This window comes from Castanea sativa, chromosome 3 (assembly GCF_040712315.1).
Source record: "Castanea sativa cultivar Marrone di Chiusa Pesio chromosome 3, ASM4071231v1".
Classification (NCBI taxonomy): Eukaryota; Viridiplantae; Streptophyta; class Magnoliopsida; order Fagales; family Fagaceae; genus Castanea; species Castanea sativa.
The window spans coordinates 18,734,801-18,754,014 of record NC_134015.1 but is presented as its reverse complement, the minus strand read 5'-3'; the positions used below and the strand labels follow the sequence as shown (position 1 = coordinate 18,754,014).

The window sequence follows — 19,214 nt, the reverse complement described above, 5'->3', positions numbered from 1 at the left end:
TATTTATACTCAATAGATTTGTACCAACATATCATGTCATTTTTGACAGAAATGTTTAGTATCTAAATTTTTCATCTACAAACTACTGAATTATAAAAAAATAAATATTATGTTCATAATATTTTTTATAATATTTTTATAACGAATCTTAAGTGTCAGATTATTACCAACTATTATTAATAAATAAAAAAACAATTTCAGTAGTGAGTTCAAATTAAAACCAGTAACATCTTATAATTATATTAAAAAATTTTGTTTTTGATAACAGTACACATGTAACCACATTACCACATATAAGTATAGAGAATTTTTTATGTGAATTTGGTAAACTTTTTTTTTCTTTTTCTGAATAACCAAAAAAAAAAAAAAACTCAAGAACTAGAGAGAGACACTATCTCCAATTGAAGAGGTCAAAACATAATGCAAGATGTTGGAGATATAGATTAGAAAAAACAGCCCAACTGGCTATGGCATGAGCAGGGAAATTACCTAATCTCTTAAACTATATGTGTGAGTGACTGAGTGTGACCTTTCAGAAAGCAAAAAGAAAAAAAGAATACAACAAAAATAAAATATCTACTATAATAGTAGTTGTAAGGGTTTAAATTAATAATATTTTATGCAACCCCTATTAGAATAATAGCCATAAAAAAAAAAAAAAAAACCCCTTCTTTTACTTCAGACCTCTGTTGATTATTCCAAAGATTTATACCAAACAAAATGCGACTCCAGCTTTTGATAATTAATATAAACAGAAGCTAAAGTTTAGCAAAAAAATAAAAATAAATAAACAGAAGCTAAAGCTAAAGTAACCGAAGAGCTTGTCACAGGTACATCAAAAGTGGTCTTAACTAAGCCACAGGAGGACGCCACAGGAGTCCAACTTATGAACATCAGGGTAACATGACAGTCCAATTAGTGAACATCACATATTACATAGGAATTATGTAGGGTCATATCATTTTATAACATAAGCATTTAACAGTAATAAAAGATTTTAGTATTCTACTATTACTCTAAAAGTCTAAATACTTTTCTTGCAATTTCTCACCATTATTGAGTAGTGAGTGCTCAAATTTAGCTTGATGATAAATGCAAAATTTTCAAGTTTGGCTTGAGTTTGAATCAAGCTTATAAATGATGTTTAAGTCTGAATTTATCAAAAAGTTTAAAAGCTTGAACTCAATTTTATTCATTAGTCATGCCGAGTTCAAATTTAATATCAAATTTTTGAGTTTAAGATCCAAAACAAGTACATTATCAAATTCATATCAAGCTTATTATCAACCATATTTTGGTTTGGATAAGTAATCTCAAGTCTCAACTTTCAATTAATTAAAGATTTAGTAAGACGTGAATTTAATTGTCAGACTCATCAAACCTATTACAGAGTCAATAAATAAGTATAAACTCAATTTATTTTGTATTGAGCCATAATGTTTATAATCCTATTCATGAATTTCTTTTTTATTTTGGACTTGACTCATTTACTACTAAACAAACCAAAAATTAAAAGTTAAAGTTTATTAATTTATTTATAAACAAACAAATATAAATAAACTTATAATAAAAGGGAAAAGAAAAAAAAGTTTTTATTGAAAAAGAAAAAAAAGTAATTAATATTTTGATAACTTTTTTCATTTTCCATAAAAGTGATATAAAAAATTTCTTAAAATAAATTATTAACCAATACTCTAAGGACATTCATTAGCATGATTCATAATAAAATTAAGTCTAAACTATTTATAAATAAGTTGATTTATTTACTGTTCTGTTTGGAGGATAGAAGCCCCTAGAGAAAAAAGAAAAGATGTGGGATACCCCGGTTTTGTTATAGATAGAGTAGATGTCGACCTTGATGGTGATGGTGATGGTGATGGTGATGGTGAGTGCAATGACAATGTACTGGTTGGTCACAAGAAATGAATAATGGGATGTACTTTCTTGTAAGTTTGCGCAGGAGGCTTTCTTTTTATCTTTTGCTTTAACTGGCAAGGAAGGAACAAGGAATCACCATTGGACAATTTTTTTTTAATTTTTAATTTTGGCTAATAAATTAATAAAGGAAAGGAAATTAGCTTTGTTAAAAGTTGTGATGAAGGCGTTTCAAAATTTTTTTAAAAAAAAAAAGTTGTGACGAAGACCTTTCTGCATGTCATCTCATGTATCTATAAATCAGGACCCATAGTAAGAGAGTTGACCAATGAAAATCAATCGATTCAAAATGTATAAGCACAAAATTCGAGGCATAGATAGGGCTCCCAGCAAGCATTTCTCCTATACTCTAGGCTTTCTACGAGTGGAGTCGGCCGTCAGTTCGGATATGGGAAACAAAAAGTATATGATAAATATCCATCGATATACAATACTATATGACATGAGTGCACATACATCGATAATACACCGATTATTGCTTCACTACATTTATTCCTAAGTTTTTTTTTTTAGAGAGAATATTCGTAAGTTATTCTGCTAAAAAAATAGAGACAAGTTGTCCCTAAAAAAAAATAAAAAAAGAGATAGGTTATTTTAAATTCCCAACTCCCTTTCCCATGAGTGTCTTTAGTTTTGCCATGTGTCTAAATTTGGTTGGTCTTCCTCATTGACTAGGATTTAGTTTGAGGAACCAAATTCATCACTCTCGTCTTGCAGGAATGGTGAAGAAGGCTAGCAATGCGCCTTAGTATGACTTGGCACTTTTTTTTTTACATGACATAGCACTTCATAAGCCTACAAGAGAATCGAAAACACTATGGCTAGCTCACAATACTTAAGAAAAATCATGATATTAGTCTTAGAATATGTTAGGTATATATGTGTGTGTGAGAGAGAGTGAGTAAAGTCTCACATTGAATAAAATTGACAAAAATGAATAGTTAATATAATATAATTAAGTCCAAACTTATATATATATATATATATATATATATTTATATATTTAAGCTTAAGTGATGTCCTTATAAGGGGGTATTAGTGATTTTGAGGTCGTGTAACAAAAGTTGAGCTAATTTTATATAAAATAATATAGATTAAGAATTTTTATTTTGTTTACAATTACATAAGCTAGTTTATTGTTTCTTTTTCTTTTTTTCCTACTATATGCAAATTTCATATGAGTTCCTTACTTATTTTATTTGATTATTGCATTCTATTTATAGCACTTTCAACAAAAAATTAAATAAATTATTTCCAAATAGACACTAAATGTCATGAAATGATCCAACACCAAGAACCAAACAATAGGTTTAGTTGATAAAACCATGTAAATATTTATATTCTTTCACTTTATTTCTCTATTTTCTTATTTTCTTATTACCTAGACATTGCTAGAAGACCCATTCATCACCCTAAATACCGATAAGGCTACCGTAAGGAAATCCAGGTATGGTGGGGGGGGGGGGTGATATAAGACACTTAGGGATGTTAAATATAGAATACTCAATACACATTGGCACTTCCACTAATAACATTGTGGAAATATGGGTGGTAAGACATGGTTTCCATTTGGCTTTGGAATTAGGCTTAAATATATAAATCTAAAAATTAAATTATTAATTATGAACTTGTTATTAATTGGATAACAACATGCACTATAATGGCACTGGAAATTGCAATTTTGATATGTGATTGTAAGACTTTGTTCGTTTGAGAATAGACCATCTTTCCACATCACATATACCATAAAGTGACTGGAGTGACAGATGAGCTCGAAAAGAGGGGAAGAGAATAACAATGCAACATTGAAGAATATGACTGATGTCCTCCTTTTGTACACAATAACTATGTATAAGACATTTTGAAATAAAGAGCTCCAAGAGAGTGCCATATGGACTAAGTTGATGTACCGGTGCTTTTTAATATTGATAAATAAATCCCCTTTTTTCTACCCAAAAAAAAAAAAAAAAATCACCATACTACCAAAGCAAACTTTTCAAGAAAGCTTTTTTCATTAGTTTTGTAGTAATAAAATTAGCTAAACATACCAGAAGAGATGATAATGTACTCTAGAGTCTAGACTATAGAAAGGATAAGAATCACCAAAACAGCTTAGCGCAACACCCAAAAAAAAAAAAAGTGGGTTCTCCCTCTCTCTCAAGATGTGGGTTTTCTCTTGATCTTGGTAGAAATATATATAGTTAATTTGCTTTCAAAATCAAAAAATTTTTCTGGGTCGATTATATTTAAAACAAGTTTGACTTACCTCCAATATTTTTTAGCTGAAATCTTATTTTGTTTTAATAAGAAACTGTCACATCACTCACTAACTAAATAAAATGTAGAGATTAAAGTCTACATTTAAATACACTTGTCATTGTGTATTTAAAACAAAAAGAGGCTTTCAATTAAAAAAGTATTGAAGGTAAGCTAATCCCTTCCAAAAACAAATTTGATTTTGAGCAAAACTAATAGAGGAAAGATAAATTAGAGAATAACCATATTTATATGACATTTTTTTCTTCTTTTCTTTTAAAATTTTTATACTCAAAACATTAGTTTATAAATTAAATAGTAAATAAAATTCGATTAATGTGAAAATTTACATGCGCATGAAGAACAAAGAAAAGATATAATTCCACAATGTACTTACCAAACAAAATATCTAATAAAAAATTATTGAGCGGTAAAGGAGCATTTATAATGAACTTAAAAAATGTCCTTCGAACTTGTCTCAAAATTTTGGTTCTCCAAAAAAATTATTTATTTATTTATTTGGTCTCCAACAAAGCTGACCAACCTCTCAACGCAATATTGTATAATGTATACGTAGTTATTAGTACCTAGATATTTTCTGTTTGATGTTTACTCTCCCGCAGGCTTTATCTTTATCTCTTTATACCTACCAAAGAGAAATAATAATAAAAAAAAATAGAGAAAGAAAATATTAATTTAAACAAAATGGAGAAAGAAAATTGTGACCCATGCCAATAGGGAGCTATTCTTTATTTGCTTGGCACTTAGTACGCCCGAAGGGTCTACTATATCACTACTTGTATTATTATATCATTATCATTACAACTGTCTTTCCCAATATCGTTTATTTATTTATTTATTTTTTATAAGCTTCAATTAACTTTCCTTGTCTCTAGAGTTGGGAAAGAGAAAAAAGTACAGTGAGTAAAAAAGCTTCTTTTGGTGGACTACTAGAATATGTTAAAATAATAATTGAGGTATAATTGAAAGGCACGATTATGGAATTATTGGTACAACTCTCTGATGCGGGCTATAATTGTATAATGCAATGCTTTTTATTATCACAAAATTTTTTTAGTAGAAAAAAGGCAAAATTTATTCTCCAAAATTTAACTAGAATTAATTTTTATATAGTAAAATTATTATTTTATTTTTTATATAAAATTTTTAAAAAACAAAAATTCCATATCTATACAAATAAATTTGTTTTCTGTGCGAGGAACAATCTCATATAGGTTGGCCTCAAGGATTTGTTCAATAAATTTGGTGTCACACATGAATTGGTAACAATCGATCTCAAGGATGCACCCTCGTCATCTTCTCCAGCAGTGGCCTTGATGGTGTATGGGCCCTCATGCTCTCCATCCTCATTCACATCTTTAATCTCATGTTGATTTTCAGACTTCTCTACATCTCCAATCCCTTGTTGGGTGTTGTTGAGGTGAGACTTCTCCAAATATGAAGTTGCAAACGCATCAACCATCAAAGTTCTTCCAATTGTGTAGGCATTGTCCCTGTACAACTTAAAACCCCCTAATTGCATTATGACGCAAGATCATTAGTGCCCCTAATTGCATTATGACATAAGATTATTTGTGCACTCATGACGTTTGCTACTACTTGAACTAACGTGCTCCTGAACTTTTAAGTGTAATGGGTTAAAGATTTCCTATCACTGGGTTACCTTCTCATTTGGTCACTTTTTATTTTTTTTAATACATAAAAAATGAAATAATATTACATATAGATATTAGTTTGAAAAAAGGATCACTCCAATTCAACCCTCCAATTTCCTTCAATTTTTATGAATATAAAAAAAGTACCACTTTTTTTGTATGTCACATGTCTTTCATCTAAATAAAAATTGAAGAGAATTGAAAGATTCAATGAAAGGAAATCTTGTCCTAATTAACTTTCTAAAAGGGAAATACTTATTACACATAAACTGTTTTATACAGTTTTGTACTACTACAGTTTTTGTATAATATAGTTTGTCTATAATAAACACAACTCTTTAAAAAAATAGAAATTCAAGATGTCTCTAGTTATGGAAATGGTTGTACTCCTAGCCTGGTCAAACTTGAAAAAAGTCACTTTTAATCTTTGATAAATCGTAGGATGCAATTTTTAGTTTTTATAAATATTTTTATTACTCTTTCCCTCCAATAATTATATGTTTCAGCCTACTTTCAGGTTTGCTTTTGAAGTTTGATCATCAATGGTGGTAGTAGTGTTTGAGGCATTAAGGTGAGTAATAACCAGGTAATAATAAGAAATAAATAATTGTACTTGACTTAATTCTACACGTACAGCCTTAACTGGATAATGACACATGGGAGAGTCATTAAAGTGGTAGTATTGCCTTTAAGTTGAGAGGAAGAAACACAATCTCTGGATCAGGGCCTTTGAATAATTGATTAAATGGCTTTTGGTCAAATTATGAGGGCTTGAATCTAGCAGCAGGGTGGAGATCACTAGGGGAGGGGATAAGCATACTCCAGCGTTTACCTTGAACTCGAGGGCCTAGGCTTTACCCCAATGGTCAGGCAATAATTGAGATTGGTGGAAATAAAATAATTAATCTAAAATAATTTAATTTTGAAGTTAGGTAATAGGGTTTTACTTAGAATATGAATCTTAAATTAGATATAAGCAAAGTGTATGACGGGTAGAATGGTAAGAATTATTATGTCCTGAGAGGAGATTTGTACCCAAACATTACCCACACCCATTGAGAGGAGATTTGTACCTAAACCTACACCCACACTCATACCTATTGAGAGGCGATTTGTACCCAAATATTACCCACACCCATTTAGAGTGTTGAGTGTTTTTGGAGTTTGGGAAGCATTGGAAGATATCAAGGATGACGGATGCAATATAAGTTTATTGCGGGATCCGGTAAGCTAGAGAAGACAAGGTTCGACGTAACCCTATTGGAGCAAGAAGTTTGAAGGGCTTAGAGGGTCTATTACTATTCATATATCCCAACTTTATTCTTTAGTGGATCATTTGACCGCTTGGAGGGCGTCAGAGAGGTTTTTCGCCGAGTACTTCGTTGGTTTCCTCTTCGATAACACATCGCCGTATTATCTTTGTATTTACTGCTGTGTTTGTGACTAATTTTGGTTTAGAGTGTTTTACCAATTTGAGCTTGGCTTATATTTATCATTCCGCACATATATTATTTGTGTATAGGCTTGTGTTGATAATTTTAATATTGGAGTTCTAAACGTTAATTGGTGTTTTATAGGTTAATTGAACTTTCACAGCTTGGCATTTATGTAGAAGGAATGCGCTTCATTTTGAGCGATCTGTGCAACCTATATCAAATATTAGCTCTTTGGTGGGCAATTCGCTGTAGGAATTTCTGGCAGCCTAGGAAGAAGAGTCACATGAGTCTCAACCTACAAATCTGCATTAGTGGGGCCCTTCAGAATTAGGAATATATAAGGTGAATTTTGATGCTGCTATCTTCAAGGTCACCAACTCGGCTGGAATCAGTGTTATTGTTTGTGACTAGCATGGAGAGGCCATTGGAGCTCTGTTTATGCCAATCTCGCTGTCCATCTCTGTAGCTAATATGGAAGCTTTAGCATGTTGCCGGGCTGTACAATTTGCTGCTGAAATTGGTCTCCACAAAGTTATCTTCGAAGGGGATTTAGTTACAGTGATTAGCACCATCTCTCAGGGGGAGTGCTGCGTTGTCTTCTTATGGAAATATCGTGGAGGGTATTTGTTCTTTAGTTTCTAATTTCCAGTTTTTTTGGTTTTGATCATGTTCACTGTATTCGCAATGTTGTTGCTGATGCTTTAGCTAAAAAAGCAAAAAACTTGTTGGGGCTTCAGGTGTAGTTGGAAGAAATGCTTGAGGACATTGCCCTACTAGTTGTTTTTGACGTTCTTTAATTTTTGATCATCTATGCATTCCCAGACTCTTAGCCTGGTTTCTCAAAAAAAAAAAAAAAAACAGTTAAATTTCTTAATAATTAATAAGTTTTAAAAGACAATTAACAATAGTACTATAACCCCTTGTCACAAAAAGAAGATAGTGACTTGGCACAATTATATCTTTTAAAACCTAATTTTTATAATATAGTGTATGATATGATGGCAATTATATATATATTTGGATTGATTTTGTTTTTCTTTCATTTAATGTGTGAGATTAAGGGAATTTGTCACACCCTCCCTTAAAAGTTACCATGATTTTTTTAGTAAAGTTTATTATGAGCATTTGTGTTATAGCCACTGTGGGGGCTTGAACCCAGAAAATCAGTATCAATCTGTTTAGCTAAGGCCCAAGATCAGCCAGAGTAGCCAAAACCGGCCCATAAGAAGGAAGTGGACCTTGAACTTGGTTAGAATGAGCTCAACCCAGTAATGCATGTATTGGGACATAGAAATTATCATTCGGGGGAATCCTATAGTGCTCGACCTACTACCGATGGATGAGATGATGGGAAATCGACAAAGAATTGATTAAACTAAAGTCAGTTGCCAAGAGTTGTTAGTGCCTTTGGGGAGCTCACTGTCAAACACTATTTGGTGTCTAGAACAAGTTTCAAGAGAATCCTTAAAAGACATGATGGTTCCTTGGGATTATGGCTAAAGTGGAGATGCATGGAAATTGATGAAAGGATAATGATTAGTACTCCACCATAGAGAGACTATATAAGGGAGGAAAGGAAGACAAGAAAGAGGTTGGTTGGGAAAAAGATAGGGGAAGCACTTGGGAAAAATGGAGAAAACACTGGGAGAAGAGGAAAAATAGAAAGGGAGAGTTGAGTATAAGAAAAGAGGGAGGAAGAAAAATTGCCAGGGGGTAAAGTTCACAAGTTTGAAGGTCTGCAGAAAATACACAATTGGGCAGTGATAACTTGGAGCCTAATCCGTAGGATTGTTAGAAAACCCACAAATGAATTAATTGAGCACCCAAATCCTTTGTACAGTAACACAGTCCTTGTAGGTTTGGGGACCACAGCTACATTCCCTCTCCCTTGAACAATTTGATTTAGACTCCAAAATTGGTAAGGATGGAGGTGTAAAATCCTTGTTTTACATCATCTAATAAGAGATTGTCATATCGGCATTTTACTTAAAATTCAATGCATCTTACCATACCTAATAATATTTCAATAAACTCTTAATTTGGTTGGATTTATATATGGGTATTAGAATTGATTGAATATGGTTGCGCTTATTCTTAAATATGTAATAAGATGATGTGGCATGTTGGGACTGAAGGGGTAAAACATGAGTTTTACACCACATCCTTACAAAATTTAATTTCTAATAACATTGTTCTAAAGACATTATTTTTTTAAACAACTAAGAGTTTTTTCAACCAATATTCTTTCATACTTGATTTAGACTTTTGACTTTAACCCAATATTATTTCATAACTAGTAGTAAAATCGCGTGTTGTGCGTGATAATATTATTGTTTTAGTTATTATTGATTAAAAGTTGGTTTTTCATTTTATTTCAAGTTAATATATTGACTTTTAAAAAATATACAATCTAATATATTAATTCAACAACAACAACAACAATAATAATAATAATAATTATAATGTTGAAAAAAATTATATGAGAAGAAAAAAAGTAAAAATAAAAGATATAACAATAAACACTAAATTACCCAAATCATGTTATGTGATTGAATAATATATATTATATTCTTCTATATTATCTTTTTTAATTTTTTTATAACGCAATAGTATAATATTTAACAATCAATGAGAACAAAAAAAAAAAAAAAAACTTAAAACATAAAATTAAATCGTATCAACCCAACGTAGAGTTATAACAAACACATAAATTTATCAACTTAAGCAGAGATGCAGGAAAAAAAAAATACTCCAAAAATTATTGTGTGTGTGTGTGAGAGGGAGAGAGAGAGAGAGAGAGAGAGGGGGAGGGAGAAACAACCTTTCTGTAATGGAAAAACATGCAAAAAAATGGAAGAGAGAATAACAAATTTATAGAAGATGGAGTTAATATGATGAGACAAAATAAATGAAAATGAATGGAAAGATGAATAGTGACATTAATGTTGAGGGTAATGGGGAGATGAAAAGAAAAGGGAGGGAAAGATGAAGAGACAAAATAAAGAAAGATGAAAAGTGATATTAAGGTTGAATGTAGTGGGGAGATGAAAATGTAAAGGCATGAGAAAGTGCAATTATTAAAAAAAAGTAAATGTTAAAAAACAATTATAGGAAAATTAGAAAGACAAGGGATAATGATGTAGATGCTGATGTGACTTAACGTGAGCAAAGTAACATTAAACACTACACTTGAGATTTGAGAAAGTGTAAATGTTAAAAAAAGTGAGTACAATTTAATTTATTTAAATTTAAATAAAATGTTAGATGTTTAATTGAAAAAAGAAAATATAAATAATTTAATTATATGGAGGACGTGACTAAGTTTAAATATTGAATAAAATAAGATGAAAAGATTAAAAAGTAAAAATAATATATATATAACAATAAACACCAAATTGCCCAAATCATGTTATGTAATAGAATAATATATATTATATTCTTATATATTATCTTTTTAATTTTTTTTTATAACACAATAGTATAATATTTAACAATTAAAGAGAATAAAAAAAACTTAAAATACAAAACTAAATCGTACCAACCCAACGTAGAGTTATAACAAATACAAAAATTTATCAACCTAAGTAGAGATGCAGGAAAAAAAAAATACTCCAAAAATTATTGTGTGTGTGTGTGAGAGAGAGAGAGAGAGAGGGAGGGAGAAAAAACTTTTTTGTGATGGAAAACTATGCAAAGAATGGAAGAGAAACAAATTTATAAAAGATGGTGTGAATATGAAAAGACAAAATAATGGAAATATGCATAGTGACATTAAGGTTGAGGGTAGTGGGGAGATGAAAAGGTAAGAGAGAGAAAGATGAAGAGAAAAAATAAAGAAAGATGAAAAGTGATATTAAGGTTGAGGGTAGTGGGGAGATGAAAAGGTAAAGGCATGAGAAATGATGGAGAAAGTGTAATTATTTTTAAAAAAAGTAAATGTTAAAAAACAATTATAGGAAAATTGGAAAGAAAAAGGATAATGATGTGGATGTTGATGTGGCTCAATGGAGCACAATAACATTAAACACTACGCTTCAGTTTTTAGTAATATATAGATATATATATATATATATATATATATATATGTTTTTTTTTTTGGGTTGAAAACATCATACTTTGATTTCAAATTCTACACAATTCGATTATGAGAATTTATTGATAATACATCAAGGTTCTGATGAGTATAATAGTAAGAGTAATATTACAGTTACAAACTATTTTACAAAATTTTTACAAAATGTTGATGTTGTCAACCTCTTATTTGGTTTTATTTAGGTCCATCATTAGTATTACTTTTTCAATTACCAATAATTACTCACTAAATCAATAGTTTATAAAATAATTTGTATTTCTAGTATTATTTTAATAGTAACAACATTGTTGTGAAGTGAATGAAAGTGCATGTATCACCAATGCGATTCTAACACGATGGCACCCACTCATCCTTTGTCTTCTATGTCATGGGTTTGATCAAATTCTCACTCTTAATAATTTTTTGAAAGGTGATTATCTCGAATTCAATATAGTCAAAAGTTATAGTATAACGCTCTCCCTCCCCTCCAAAAAAACGAAAGAGAAAAGAGGTGTTCTAATTAGGCCATCTTCTCCCCTCCCTTGTTAAGGCCCAATTTACATTTTTTGTCAAATAAATTGGACCGAAGCAAAGTAGCATTCATTTTCTTGAACTCAGCAGCAGACCGGTCAAAGTAAAAATCCACACACTGACCCAACGACAAATCTTGTTGCTTAATAAATGAAGCCAAAAAAACGGTACTTTTTAGTTTTTAAATGAACTAAGTCTAAACGGTCATATTCTCATCCCTCAGAATCTTCAAATTTTCATGACCGTTTTCGTCCTTCCCCTTCTTTTCTCTCAATACCCTCTCTCTCACTTTCCAAACAAAGTCACTTTATGCAAGTCAATAGTATCAGTGGCTAATTATGGTGTGCTTTCTCGCTTGTTTTGGTACTTGTAAGCGTCAAAAGCATCGAAATTTGGCCAGCCTAACTCCCTCTACAGATCAAGTAAGCCCACATCCATGCTTCATCTTTCATGGCAATTTTCTATTTTTATCAATTTTACTGTTTCTGATACATTTTTTATGCTTTTACTTCTCTGAAACTTTCTTAGAGTACTCATGGGGTCGCTACTGAACCACAAAAACAAGACGACATTGAAGAACCCATTAGCCTAATCAGTGAGTCAAAGTATGTTTCCCATTTGATAGAATCTAGAATCAGGAAATTTTGTTTTAGTGGATTTTCTTAGTTCATTTGTAATTCTGGGTTCGTGTTATTTGTTTAACTTAGTTCCTTAATTGTTAGTTTATTTATTCATATTTATCTATATTTAATTCTTCTATAAATTCAATCAGAGTCCCACTTGAAGAGCCAACAAATTGCGGTGAAAGAAAGAAAGTTACCTTTGATCTGAATGTCAAAACCTGTGAGAAGTTATGTACCAAGGAAGTTATCAATACTTTGGTTGAAAGCAATGAGAAGAAAGAGGGAGAAAAGAAAGAAGAAAAAGCTGCAGAATTAAAAAGCAAATCATTCTCGGATTTGATTGCTACAGACATATTGTCCTATCCAACAAACTATAGATACCAAAATTGCCCAGATTGTGAAGATGAAGACTTAGTAAAAAGTGACTTTGCTGATGATGAGAAGGATGAGGGTGGTGATAATCAAACATCTGTGCAAGAAGAGTCCTCTGAGTCATTGTTTTCTTTATCCATTGATTCTAGAAAATATGTCAGTGCAAATGAAACAGGCGAAAAGGAGGTTAATAGTCCGATGCCAGTTCATGCTTCATCAGACAAGGCGCTCAAGACAATCGGGTTGAGCCCAATTGCTCGAGATAGGAGTCAATATGTTCATTCTGTGTTGAACCCAATTGAAAATCTTACTCAATGGAAGACGGTCCAAGCAACAGCACTTACTCCTATAAAGAATCTAGAGAAGGAGAGCATCAATTTAGAGCCATACTTCAATATAGCAACTAGTCCAGAGAAGGAGAACATCAATTTAGAGCCACATTTCAATATAGCAACTAGTCCAGAGAACGAGAACATCAATTTAGAGCCGCATTTCTATAGAGAAACTAGTCCAGAGCCTAGTTTCAAGCAGTCAAAGCGCAATTTGAAACCAAAGTTCAGAGACCTGAAGTCTGCAGAACATGAAGTTGCAGTTGACACCAGCCTTTCCAGCTGGTTGGTTGAATCCGAAACCACACCCAAGTCAAGCAATAGCACTAATTCTGTTCGGAATGCATCATCTGAGAAACTGAATTCACCAAGAAGTCATGAAGATAGGCCAATTCTAGGAGCATTAACCATTGAAGAGCTCAGACAGTATTCTGCATCTGCGTCTCCAAGACGGTCAAGAAGCCGAAGTCCTGATGATACACCAATCATAGGTACTGTTGGTAGTTACTGGAGTCATACTGGGCAGACCATGGATTCAGGCTCAGGCTCTTCTGGCAGAGGATTTACAAACACAGGAAGCAAGAAAAGAGAGGTACTTGTATAGTGAGGCACATAAGAAATGTGTACACTAATCAATTTTGATACTGATGGAATATTTTTTGGTTGTGCAGGATGAGAGAATGAAGTGGAATTCTATTCCATTTGAAGAAAGATTGGAGAGAGGTACTGCTGAAGTGTAGCATGTCTTTTAAAAGATGGTTTGGGAAAAAAGGTGCTTCTCTTTGGGTAGTTGGTTGATATTCTCTTGAATATGTATTGTTTATATGTATGTGGTCCTACTTATTTATATTGTCTTGCAAATGTGTACTTATGCGATGATTAATGAAAAATGCAAAAATCTTTTTATTATTATCATTAATCCTTTTATTTTCTCCATTTTGACCAGTTCAAGAGTCATACATATGTGGGGAAACAAATAAGTGGAGTACGCCAGGGACTTTGGAGACTAGCGATTTAACAAATTTACACTAGAGACAGATGCATTTTTTTTTTTTCACTTACTAATGACACCTTGATGACACACTCCACTCTGAGTCTCTGACTGACTGAAAACTCAAACCAAAGCTACACACACATAAGAAATATGCTCACAGAAACCTCACCACCACACACTTGTTCCCATCACACATTAAAAAGTGTCTTTTACTCACATAATATACTTGTGTCAGTTGTTTTACTGGCTTGGCTGCAATCCGATTAATGCTTTACTCTTCAATTTTTGTGTTTGCCATTTCCTGGAGGCAAGAGATCATGATTCTCATCACCTGTGAAGGGAGAAAAGAACTTCCTACGGATCACTGTTGATTCCAAACAATACCAATGAGGTGCTTCGCATAATCTTCATAGGCTTCAAAGAGAGCTTACTGATTTGTTCTCATACCAATTGCCCTTGTCATTGGCTTTTCCCTTTTCCTTCACCTAAGCCATAATAGACATCCCTGATTCTATGCTATGCCATGAGCTTTTCTAATTTGCTTCCAAGTTTACCGTGTCAAATAAGATACTTCATACAGTTGCAAGGAAAACAAATAGTGCGTTATTGATAACGTCCCCTATTCAATCGCGTGGGATACACCTAGGTCTTATTGGTTTGAGGTATGATGTTCAATCGACCACATTATTGATATATGGGTTTTTTGGGATGTCTCATGGGCAGGGGAGTAGAATATTTTAGCCAAAGGATGGGACACCCTTTTCTTATATCAAAAGAAAAAAAATGTCCTTAGAAAATATAAAGATTACCACTCCTTATATCAAACCATATGTTTTAATTTAATTGGGACGCTTAAGGAACTGTATTAACAAGGAAAACCATATGTTGGCATCAATTACAAGACTTATTTATTGCGAATTTCTTCCAAACCCTTATATTTTTGGGTTTAGAGATGGATACGCATACAAGTACAGACCCATTTATAGGGTGGTAACAAAGGAATTTGGACTTGGAGGAATTGGAACATGTATAATTCCTTCTAGCATATGCAGAACATTCTTCATGGAAGGACGGAGAGATGGCTCATAAAGAGTGCACCAGAGTCCCACTTTAACCATTCTTTCCAGTTGTTTTTTGTCAACCTCTTCATCAGTCACTAGTTGATCTAAGTCACCAGCTTCAAAGCAATGGTTTGCCCAATCTTCAAGAATAGCTTTCTCTTCAGGAAGATCCCAGTCCACACATTTTCTACCACAAATCAGCTCGAGCAGCACAATCCCAAAGCTGTAGACGTCTGCTTTGACTGTCACGGGCTGCTTCCGATGCCACTCTGGTGCAACGTACCCCTTTGTCCCTCGAATGCCAGTAAAGGTTTTGGTTTGGTTTGGCTTTAGAAGCTTTGCCAATCCAAAGTCAGAGATTTTTGCATGCCTATCTTCATCCATGAGAATGTTATGAGGTTTTATATCACAATGAATGATCTGTGGCTCACACTCTTCATGGAGATAAAGAATTCCTCTTGCTATGTCACGAGCAATTTCCATTCTATCATCCCAACAAGGTTGTTTTTCAGGTGTGAAAAGTATATTTGCAAGTGACCCATTGCTCATGTACTCATACACCAAAAGTCTTTTTTCTCCTTCATAGCAATACCCGAGTAGATGGAGAAGGTTTTTGTGGTGTGTTCTCCCTATAACTTTCATCTCAGTTTCAAACTCTCTTTCCCCTTCAGCCAACACTTTCTCTAGTCTTTTGACAGCTACAACCTTCTGACCATTCTGTGTTGTTCCTTTGAAAACAGTCCCGAATGCTCCTCTACCCAGCTCTTCCTTGAAATCATCAGTCATTGACTCAAGATCTGAATAGGTAAATGATTGTGGAGCAACATCCTCACTAAAGCCAATATGTCCATTATTGGAAGTCCCTGTATATACCCTGCCACGATTTTTGAAAATATGGTTTCTGTATATTGCAGTTCCAGAAATCACAAACATAAAGATTCCAAAAACAACAAATGAGATGCTGATAATAAGGATGTCCTTTCGAAGCTTTTTTTCGCTTCCCATTTGTGCAATTCTAAGTTGGGTGGATATATTGGTTGTAATTATACCCACCTTGACAAATGCTATGTTTGTATCCGTTAGCGACCTTCTTCCATATCTCAATGGCAAATTTTGCTTTTTGCACTCCCCGGCATTGAACATGGCAGCTTCACAGTTACAATCCTCCAAACATGCTGCTTTACAGTCCTCTTTGCTTATTGACGACAGATGGGAAAAATAATTTTCGTCCCATTCGGTATTAAGAACTTCTTCCATGGTGTATTTTAAACTTCCATCTTTGCTTTTGCAACTTTCTACAGAAAAATTCCTTCCGCAGCCTGAGCTCTGATTCCCCTGGTTGATAGCTGCAAATCCCGGAAGACATTTGCAATTAGCTTGTTGATCATTTATAACACAAAATGCGTTGAAGCCACATAATCCCTTAGGAAGACACATATCATTTGTAGATGACCATAAGACTGACAAGTTACCATTCTGATGTAAATTGTATGAGTATAGTCTTAGAATCCCATCGGCATCAAGTCTCATAAGGTAGACTATATCTTCGGTTGGAGATCCTCCTTGGGTCAGATTGGTAAGGTATGTGCCAGTGGAATTTAGTAGGTAGAGTTGGCCATCGACATCAAGACATAGTGTCACGTTATCTCCGTCTCCATCCGTATGAGAAGCCCAATAAGCATGTTGAGACACGTCTGTGGTTCCTACTGGATACTGCACAAGGTTTCCATCTTCTTGCATTGCAAGACGGAATAGTCCGGTTGACTTGTCATATTCTGAAATGCTAGAAAATAGTTCTTTTCCTGTTGAGAGATGCTGACCCTGTAAGATTGTATCGGTTGGATAATCAAAGGTTTGCCATACTATCTCTTTAGAATTAAAGAGAACAAAGTTTCCAGAATCGAGCAGCGATGCTGATGTTGCACCTCCTGGACTAGCAATGCTTGTCTCTTTGCCTTGTGCTGATTGCAGGACAAGCCTACCATCATTAGTGAAATTCAACGTGACATCACCGGGTGCTGGAGGATCGTCTCGATTGGCTGTCCACACTACTGTCTTTTGAGGAATCCCAGCAAGGAAAACTCCAACAGCATAGCCATTGGCTTGTTGGTAGAATCCAAAGGCATATAAACCTGAATGTGACAACCAAGAAGAGTTGGCCCTGGTGGGTGATAAAGAAGAGCCCAAATTTATAGTAGATTGCCTTTGTTGAGCTTCAGCGTTGCAAATTGTTAAGAGAAGAAGAAAGAATAAGATTGCAGCCATAAAAAGATGATTTTTTTTGGGGGGTCTGTTTGTGTTTTAAATTACTTAGGAGTGTTACGGAAGCACTCTGAAATATATTTAAAGCCCATGAAGCAACCCCTGCAACATGCTGCAATTTGAGAGTGCCCAATAAACATTTCAAATTGGAACTTCATTTGATTTTTGAAAAAGTTCATCCCACTTCAAAAGAAGATTATTTTATGTACTACTTTATTATTTGTGATATAAAAGAAATATCAATACATTCAAATCAATATTATTTGGATGTGTTTCACTTTATACTCCATTAATTATAACTTGTCATTTTTTTTTCTTGTAAAATAGCCAAGGTTTAGAATGGTAGGAAAAAATAAAAAAAAGCAGACACATGATATACTACAATTAATGGAGTATAAAGTGGAGTACAAAAAATGGAACAAATAATATCTATTAATCTTAGATCATTTTAAAATTTTAGAAGTATGTAAGATATAAGAAAAAAAATGTAATTTAACCCTAGAGGATATTTCAAAATTTGTATCTATTAAAAAAGAAGGATATAACATTATTTAGAATTATATTAGATGGAACTCGAACCCAATAATACACACGCACGCATCACTTGAAATATATTTTGGATTATGACTTAATTTGTTTAGATATTATATCCATAAAGGAATATTCCATCAGTAAAGTATTGGTGCGAGAGGAGATAGACCGACCACACCCACACACACCACTTGAAATATATTTTGGCTTATGACTTAATTTGTTTAGATATTATACCCATTGAGGAATATTCCGTTAGTAAAGTATTGGTGTGAGAGGAAATAGACTTATTTATTGCATTTATAAAATCTCAAAGGTGACTTAATTTGTTTAGATATTCAGTGAAGAGTTGCAGATTTGACTGCAGTCTCCCCATATTTAACCTCAATCTCTTTAGATTCGGTGAAGATCACATTGGATTTGTGAAAAAGCAAATTTGGAGTAGAAGAACGATAACATGAAGGGGAGTGTTAAATTACCGATTGTCCCAAAAACTTAAACTTTTGGGACAATCGGTAATTTAATATGGTATCAGAGCCACCTTTCTATGGCTATGGTTTTTTGTCCTTACGGTGTATTAAGAGCAATCTTTGTCTTCCTTAGTGTTTCTTCGCTGCATTCATCTTCTTTGGTTTCCCACTGCTGCCATCAAAACTCTTTGGTATAATCATGCCACCGATAAAAGTTGCATCAATATTGTAAGACCATTGCCTTCCTCAAACCACCGTCACAGAGCCAAACTTCATTCAAGGGATCTTCTCAACCTTATCAAATCTCAAGATTTCATCAAGCTTCCATCTTCAATTTGAGAGGGGGTGTTAGAGATATATTAGCCCATTAGCATAAGCCCAAGCCTAATTCTACTTTGCGTGCAAGCTAAATCTCCTACTTGTACTAGAAGTCTATTAGTCTTGGGCTTAGTCTACTATATATATACATGTTATTATAACACAGAATTTGTACTACACTCTAATATATTATTGATGTAGCCCTTTAGGGTTTCTTCCATGGATGTAGGCCATTAGGCTGAACCACGTAATCCTTGTGTGTTTGGGGACCTTATTCATTCTAATGTTTGTGGACCTTCCTTTATCTCTAGTATTGGTGGATTTCGATATTTTGTTGTCTTTGTTGAT

The 19,214-nt window shown here is 33.2% G+C and overlaps 1 protein-coding gene and 1 pseudogene across 1 annotated transcript; one reads left to right on the top strand and one right to left on the bottom strand.

The window, feature by feature from the left end:
* Nucleotides 1–12,116: 12,116 nt before the first annotated feature.
* On the top strand, nt 12,117–14,145 carry LOC142627660 (uncharacterized). Its single transcript, XM_075801534.1, has 4 exons — nt 12,117–12,328; nt 12,435–12,511; nt 12,679–13,822; nt 13,902–14,145. The coding sequence occupies exons 1-4, from the start codon at nt 12,245–12,247 to the stop codon at nt 13,968–13,970; spliced, it is 1,374 nt and encodes a 457-aa protein (XP_075657649.1). The 5' UTR covers nt 12,117–12,244; the 3' UTR covers nt 13,971–14,145.
* A 1,059-nt stretch (nt 14,146–15,204) lies between these two features.
* LOC142627092 (G-type lectin S-receptor-like serine/threonine-protein kinase LECRK1) lies at nt 15,205–17,639 on the bottom strand (annotated as a pseudogene).
* Between the last annotated feature and the right edge of the window lie 1,575 nt (nt 17,640–19,214).

What these genes read in the sequence shown, in the direction of transcription:
- LOC142627660 (XM_075801534.1), top strand. Translation starts at nt 12,245, where the DNA reads ATGGTGTGCTTTCTCGCTTGTTTTGGTACTTGTAAGCGTCAAAAGCAT. An exon ending in AGCCTAATCAGTGAGTCAAA is followed by an intron (nt 12,512 to 12,678) that starts GTATGTTTCCCA and finishes AAATTCAATCAG; the next exon opens with AGTCCCACTTGAAGAGCCAA. An exon ending in CAGGAAGCAAGAAAAGAGAG is followed by an intron (nt 13,823 to 13,901) that starts GTACTTGTATAG and finishes TTGGTTGTGCAG; the next exon opens with GATGAGAGAATGAAGTGGAA.